Here is a 7682-nt window from a genome sequence, read left to right as displayed (position 1 = left end):
AACTGCGACACTCGTCGATGTCTGAAATCGTGTTCAGAAGAGGTTCATCACAGTTAATTAGATTAACTATGACAATTAACCATATTAACTGTGACAGTTAATCATATTAACCATCGTCTATCTCTCCCTACGTGGACCTCGGAGGTCACCAAGGACGATGACGGCTTGACCACCATCGAAATGAGGGCGTGAATCATCGGAACCGGTCTGATGGTCAAACTCGACCACCCTCCGACCGCCGAAGATCCTCTCGGCGCTGAAGAAGAAGATGAAAACAACGGCGTTCTTGGCCTAGGCTTTAGATTCTGCAAATTTATGCTTTCGAAGTAATCATAAAGCAGATCTCTGTCGTTGCAATTGCCAGCTTCGTCGTCCTCTCGCTTGTGGCGGACCGGCGGTACGATCCGACTGATTCTGGCTGTTATGTGATCCGCGTCTGGGAGTTGAAGCTATGACGAATTGAAGATCTACAAATTGAAGCTCTGCAAATCGGAGGTCCAATGAAGGAAAGTGACGTGAATAAAAGTGTAAAAACGGTGTTTTTTTCTTTATAGTTTTCATGAAATGCTGCAACATCAGAAGGGTTGTATCAGTTTAAGGGCAATATTGGAATGAAAGAATGGGCTATTTTCCTAGATAAGTGGATAATTGGGCTACTATTTTAAGCTTGCCTCTATGAAGAGGCTAGTTGTTTACAAATCTTTTATTGATATTCTAAAATTAGAACTAAATTAATGAGAAACTAAGAGTACTAAAAAAATATAGTACAGTGCAAACCTCGCTGCAGCGAGACTTTCTACAACGGTAGAAATAACTGTAGAACATCTCACCGTAGCAAAAATATACGAGGCTTCTACAACGGTACATTGTACCGTCGTAGAAGCCCAAAATTGTAGTAGTGACTTCTTCTTCGGGCAGAATTCCAAGGTAGTAGATAGGAACATAATTCCAACACAATGGGTATATTCTTGAAGCTCTTGTCGCCACAAATCCATATGACTTGAAATTCACTAAATTTCGAGTTCATATGAGGAAGATATGGATTTTGGAAGTTTTGAAGAGAAATAAAATGAAAATTGAGGGTTCTTGAAGATCTTGTCACTGCGAATCTATAGGAGTTGAAATCACTCAATTTCGACTTCATACAAGGAGGGTGTTGATTTTTTAAAAGAAATAAAACAAAAAAATTGAGAGAGAGAGAGAGATAAGAAAAAAAACAAGGAAAAAAGCGGGAGTCATTAAATTTCATTTAAACGTAATTAAAAATGACTCTCTCATCACTTTAACTATAATAAGGAAATCGCACGTATAGTGAAAAGTTACATTTGGTATTTTAATAAATGGATTTAACTGCCAACTCAACACTTTTGGCTATTTGTTTTAATTTTTTTTAAACATTGGCTATAATGAAAATGAGAAGTTTGATGTGGCCTAATTAGTTACAAATTTTTATATGTAACAATAAAAAACAATGCGCATATATATATATATATATATATTTAAATAATATATATATTATATGTATATATATAATTACTTTATTGAAGATGATATAGCATAGCATTTTTATTTTTTATTTAGAATTAATTGCTTAATAAATTTAGGATATTTTAGCTAAATAGTTAATTAATTAGGATATTTGACTTGATTATTTTGCCAAACTTTTTCCATTTTGCTATAATTTTTTGCCTTTTGCTAAAATATATATTGTCGGTTTTCTTTATGAAAGTTTTGGTTCAATCTTTACTTAAATTTATGTATCTTCGATCACTATCCTAATTTTTTTTATTTAATCGCAAAAATATTGTGTCTAAAGTTGTAATTTTTTAGTTATTATTTTTAAAAGTTCTAAATATTTTTTAAAAATATTTATTTTTAGAAGTTTATTTAATTTTGTTTACCATTTATAGTTTCTTTTTTTAGAAGAAAAACAAAATACTTTTTAGTGTTTGAAAAAACACTATTTTTAAAATATATGAAACTGACGATATTTTTATGGCCGGCTAGGTATCTAGCCCAAATTGGTCACCTCCTTTAAAATTCTAGCCCAACTATCACTTAAATTAGGTAAATAACTCAATCCACTACCAAACAATATTATATTCCTATCTTACCCCTCATCAAATACACACGAAAATTTTCGCCTCCGACTTCCAATCCTTCAATCCTCGATATTGTCTCCGAACTCTCCGTCGATTTCGAATCCTTCAATCATTTTCCGCCACCAATTTTCTGATTTCGCCACTTCCGAAGCCGACGAAGACGTCTCCGTTCTCAAACTTGGAAAAATGGTAAGTAAATATTATTTCCAATTCGATTAACCCATAGAACACCATAATCGAAACCCTAGCCCGCATCTCCGATCAATTCTCTGTTAGATTAACTATAAAATATCGTGAATATTATTTCTAATTCGATTAACCCATAGAACAACATAACCGAAACTCTGAAACTTTAATGGTAAATAATATTTACAGTGCGGCCATTCGATAGTAAATATTATTTACCATTCGAAACAGAAAAATACATGTCTCCGATTTGGCGAACGATTCTATGATTCAAATCCGATGATGAATAACTGAAAAAAAAAATTGGAGTTAACAAACAAATAAGAACGAAGTTTTATGAAACCAAAGAATCTAAACACCTACACTAGACAAACAGAAACTAAGAAGGATTAAATGACTAACATAAACAAATAGATAATATAAGAACAATAGAAGAACATGTACGAAATCGACGATCCTAAGCCATCTATTCCAAATGAGTCGTCGAATATCCTGGTTGCAAATCGCAGGATAATTTTAATGGTAAATAATATTTACAGTCCGGTCATACGATAGTAAATATTATTTACCATTCGAAAAAACAAAATACCTGTCTCCGATTTGACAAACGATTCTTTGATTCAAATCCGATGATGAATAACTGGAAAAAATTTGGAATTAACAAACAAATAAGGACGAAGTTTTATGAAACCAATGACAATTATGGAAGTATGAGAAATATGAACTATTTGCCTAAATAAATTGATAGTTTGGTTATAATTTAAAAATCTCCTCTATAATTAGGCTAGTTGTTTATAAATCACTTATTTTTAAAATGTTGCACGTGGTGTCATTTTTCTAGGTAAATTGAACTTGCTACTGAAAATCAATTTAAAAATATTGGGCTTCAGAACGTACGGGACCTATTGTTGTGGGCCGAGCCAGATTATTGCAAGTGCATGGATGAAAGCGGAAGCAAACTAGTATTCGTAATCCACATTAATTTTTATAATTAGGAAACTAATCTCTATAAAGACTCGGCTTACGGAACAGGATACTCGTCCTAACAAATACTTCTCTTATAAAAAGAAAGAAATAAGCGAGACAGAGACAAGAGAGAACATGATTTACATAATCGTAGCGATCAACTTGATCACAACATCAATATGATGTATTCCTCGATCTTCTTCGTCAACATTCTCTTCTTCTCGGCCGCCGCAACGCCAAGATGCGACTTCGCTGCTCACCCGAAACTGTGCCGCTTAATCGTTGCCGAGGCTTCTGCGGAGATATCTTGCGCCGGTAAGATTTACGGGACGGTGACTCAAGCACTGTCTACTGATAGTGATGATCAGATGAGCTCAGGCCGAGGACACGGCCGTCACAGGCATCGTAATTCCAAAACTGCACATCGAACTGTAAACGATGCTAAGAGGCCCCCCCAATCGCTGACTGACATAATCAAGGTGTGTCTTATTTCTTCACTCATTTCTCTTCTTGTTTAGCAAGACATTGAAATACATTTTCACACCATAAGCAACCACGTTCAATGGTCTCATATATACGACTAATTATTCATGCAATTTTTTGTTTTACGTTTCAAATATATACACCATAATCAAAGCACCTTACTGGTACGAATGAGCTTGAGAAAGATTGAATTCTCATTAAATTGATCAAAATGATTACAGAGTTGTATATAACAGAACGAACAAATTCTGTAGTTACAGAACTACTTAGTATCTGTTGGATATGGTCCCTAAATAAACATCAAAATATAGAGAGAACCAAAGTATTTTAGAAAGAACAAAGACATTTCAAAACACATATATTGCAATTACAAAGGAAACATTATGTTGTATTGATTTTCTGATATAAAACAAGCAGTTGTGCGTTACATATATATATATCAACATAAAGCACTAACCCACTCTCCCACAAATCTAGCAGTACAACCCACTAACACACGTACAAATAAATGACTACTTAAGATCCACTATTTTAGCTATCTAATAATTGAAAAATTCAGCAATATTCAAACTACAAGTCTGACCACTAGCCCATCATCTACGTTACTTTAATTAAAAGAAAAACACACAAAAAAAAACAATGACAATTACATCTTGACCAAGTCAAGATTATATCTAACAATCTCCCCCGTAAACTTGACTTGATTCAAGATTCTTCGCTCCGGGCAGATTTCGCACATAGCCTACAAAAGTGCCGGCTCTTCATCGGCATTGGCTTCGAAAGTGAGGTTGGCTTCCTCCTCTTGATCACGGCGGGGTTTTTGGCACTCCGACGCATAGTGACCGTACACATCGCAATTAAAGCACTTAATCTTGCTTTTATCGCGACCTCGGCCACGGTTATCACCGCCATTTCCACCACTCCTCTTCGTCCGTGACACCCACTCCGAGCGTGTGAGAAGCAAACCGTTCTCTTCCTTCTCTTCGTAACAACGAAGTCTCTCTTCGTGAACCTTGAGACGACCAATCATCTCCTCCATCGTCATGGTCTTGAGATCTCCAAATTGCTCGATCGACGTCACGATCTGCAAAAACTTTGGTGGGACTGCCCGGAGAAGCTTCTTGACAACGTAGACTTCTTCTACTTTGTCGCCCAATGCTCGGATGCCGTTGACAATCGCCGTCAACTTCATCGCAAAGTCATCCACCGACTCGCCATTTTTCATGCGAAGCACCTCGAATTCACTCTTCAAGGTTTGCACCTTTGCCTCCTTGACGCGCTCCGTGCCCATGTGCATCGTCTTGAGCATCTCCCACGCTTCCTTGGCCGAGTCCTTCTCCGCCAACGTTAGGAGTAAATCTTCCAGGACTCCTTGATAGATGGCGGCGAGAGCCAATCTATCCGTTTGTTCGTCAACTTCGTCATGCTCGATAGCATTCCACACACCTTGAGCTTGCAAGTTGACCCGCATCTTGATCGACCATGCACCGTAGTTGCTCCGTGTGAGCAACGGATATTGAAGCGTCATGACTCGCTCTCTCCTGCCCTTTTGCATCGCTACATCTGCGACGACCCGGCTCGGCGACGGCATTTGCTTCGGCATCCTGGCGCTCTGATACCACTTGTTGGATATGGTCCCTAAATAAACATCAAAATATAGAGAGAACCAATGTATTTTAGAAAGAACGAAGACATTTCAAAACACATATATTGCAATTACAAAGGAAACATTATGTTGTATTGATTTTCTGATATAAAACAAGCAGTTGTGCGTTACATATATATATCAACATAAAGCACTAACCCACTCTCCCACAAATCTAGCAGTACAACCCACTAACACACGTACAAATAAATGACTACTTAAGATCCACTATTTTAGCTATCTAATAATTGAAAAATTCAGCAATATTCAAACTACAAGTCTGACCACTAGCCCATCATCTACGTTACTTTAATTAAAAGAAAAACACACACAAAAAAAATGACAATTACATCTTGACCAAGTCAAGATTATATCTAACAGTATCCAATAATACCGTGACACGTGAGCAACATAGAAAAAACATAAGCTGACTTAATACATCACTAATGACACGTAGACTCTAATATGGATGAGAATCACGTTTTTTTTTTTGCGTCTTTCACTAAACTTTTGAAGGCCCTGAAGAAATCGCGAGATTGCAGTTCATCAGCAACATCAAAGTGTGGGTCCACGGGAAAATTAAATCTTCCAAGCTTGAGAGGGAACGGAATTCTGGTGAGCGACAGCGTGATTGTCAGCAAAGACAGCCCCGGAGACTTCACGACCATCGCAGAAGCCATCGAATTCGCGCCAAATAGACTTAGGCCTCAAGATGGCTATTTCGTAATATACTCCAAAACTGGAGTTTATGAAGAGTATATAAGCATCCCCGCCACCAAGCAAAGCGTACTGCTTCTTGGAGATGGAATTAATTCCACAATTATCACCGGAAATCACAGCTATGCCTCTGGTTGGTCTACTTTCCGTTCCGCAACGTTTGGTTAGTAAAACCTAATAACTAGTTAATATACTCTAATTTCTGTGATTATATTCCCAAATTAAAATTCATGTGTTCTAGAACTATTTAAAATTACTAAATTATGCAAACCTAGCCTCTTCGAAATTATTCTAAACGATAAAAGTTAATTAATAACTTGCGAGATTTGGACATATATCTAGTAAATTCCCTGAAAATATTCAAAGAAATATCAAATGTAATTAGTTTCTACTTCACAGCAATATACCGATTATATAAAATGTAAATTAACTATCCAAATATTATATACCTATATAGCCGTTGAAGGAGACAACTTCATAGCCATCGATGTGGCGTTCCGAAACACAGCAGGACCGGGAAGCCAAGCGGTGGCGGTGGTGAACCAGGCAGACCGGTCAGCCTTTTATCGGTGCAGCTTCGAGGGATACCAAGACACACTCTACGTCCACTCGAAAACCCAATTTTACCGTAACTGCCACGTCACCGGCACCGTGGACTTCATCTTCGGCGACGCCTCAGCCATCTTCCAGAGCTGCTTCATCATGGGCCGAAAAGCCAAATCCTTCACCGTTGCCGCCCAAAATCGAGAGCACCCTGGCGAGAATACAGGCATCGTCTTCCACAACTGCACTATCGACTCCACCACAAGAAGCTCCATTTCCAATGGGTTCCTTGGTCGACCTTGGAGTCGATATGCGAGGACTGTTTACATGCAGTCGTATCTTGGGGGTGCTATTAAGGCCGAGGGGTGGCGGAAGATGAACGGCACAACAGGGCTTGACACGCTGTACTACGGGGAGTTCAAGAATTCTGGTCCTGGCTCCAACACGAGTGCTAGGGTTAAGTGGCGTGGGTATCGGAGAGCCATGAGTTTGTCGGATGCTTTGTCTTTCACAGTTCAGAATTTTACAGATGGTCAGTCTTGGTTACCTTTTACAGACATACCTTTCACTTCCGGCTTACTATAGGATTTTTGAATTTGGAGCATTCACTTTCAGATTAATATAGTAATTCAGATTACAATCCTAAGAGTTCTAATCTATGCACTAATTTTGGTGTTGAAATCACATCACTTTTGTGTATTTTTAACCAACTTTTTTACAACTCCAATCACAACTCCAAATTTCACACTAAAAATACTATTCACCATTATAATATTATTAAGACTTTAAAAAATCTCTTTATTAATAAATATTTCAATAAATAATTATAACTTTTATGTTTTTTAATTAAGTGATTAAAATTATTTATTATTTATCAATATTTAAGAAAAATTAAAATATAAAAATTTAACAATAGAATAAAAATTACATAACTTCAAAAACATATTACATTTATATAATTCAAAAAAAAAATCATACATTTAAAAGATAGATTACATCATACTATTTATCAGAATTAATATATTCATTCTACAAGTGTG

The 7682-nt window shown here is 36.8% G+C and overlaps 2 protein-coding genes across 2 annotated transcripts; one reads left to right on the top strand and one right to left on the bottom strand.

The window, feature by feature from the left end:
- Positions 1–4479: 4479 nt before the first annotated feature.
- Positions 4480–5340, bottom strand: LOC149385194 (uncharacterized). Its single transcript, XM_089626268.1, has one exon. It carries the CDS (start codon positions 5338–5340, stop codon positions 4480–4482), a length of 861 nt encoding a protein of 286 aa, XP_089482394.1.
- A 507-nt stretch (positions 5341–5847) lies between these two features.
- Positions 5848–7227, top strand: LOC149385193 (putative pectinesterase/pectinesterase inhibitor 25). Its single transcript, XM_089626267.1, has 2 exons — positions 5848–6262; positions 6557–7227. Exons 1-2 carry the CDS (start codon positions 5848–5850, stop codon positions 7225–7227), a joined length of 1086 nt encoding a protein of 361 aa, XP_089482393.1.
- The last annotated feature ends 455 nt before the right edge of the window (positions 7228–7682 follow it).

The sequence above is a fragment of the Urtica dioica genome, chromosome 9 (assembly GCF_054948205.1).
Source record: "Urtica dioica subsp. dioica isolate 48M chromosome 9, U.dioica_male_clone48M_v1_H2, whole genome shotgun sequence".
NCBI lineage: Eukaryota > Viridiplantae > Streptophyta > Magnoliopsida > Rosales > Urticaceae > Urtica > Urtica dioica.
Note: the sequence above shows the minus strand (reverse complement) of the source record. Positions and strands in the feature narration are given on the sequence as shown.

Coding starts and splice junctions, on each gene's coding strand:
- LOC149385194 (XM_089626268.1), bottom strand. CDS start 5,340: ATGCCGAAGCAAATGCCGTCGCCGAGCCGGGTCGTCGCAGATGTAGCG.
- LOC149385193 (XM_089626267.1), top strand. CDS start 5,848: ATGGATGAGAATCACGTTTTTTTTTTTGCGTCTTTCACTAAACTTTTG. Junction 6,263..6,556: donor TTTCCGTTCCGCAACGTTTG/GTTAGTAAAACC, acceptor ATACCTATATAG/CCGTTGAAGGAGACAACTTC.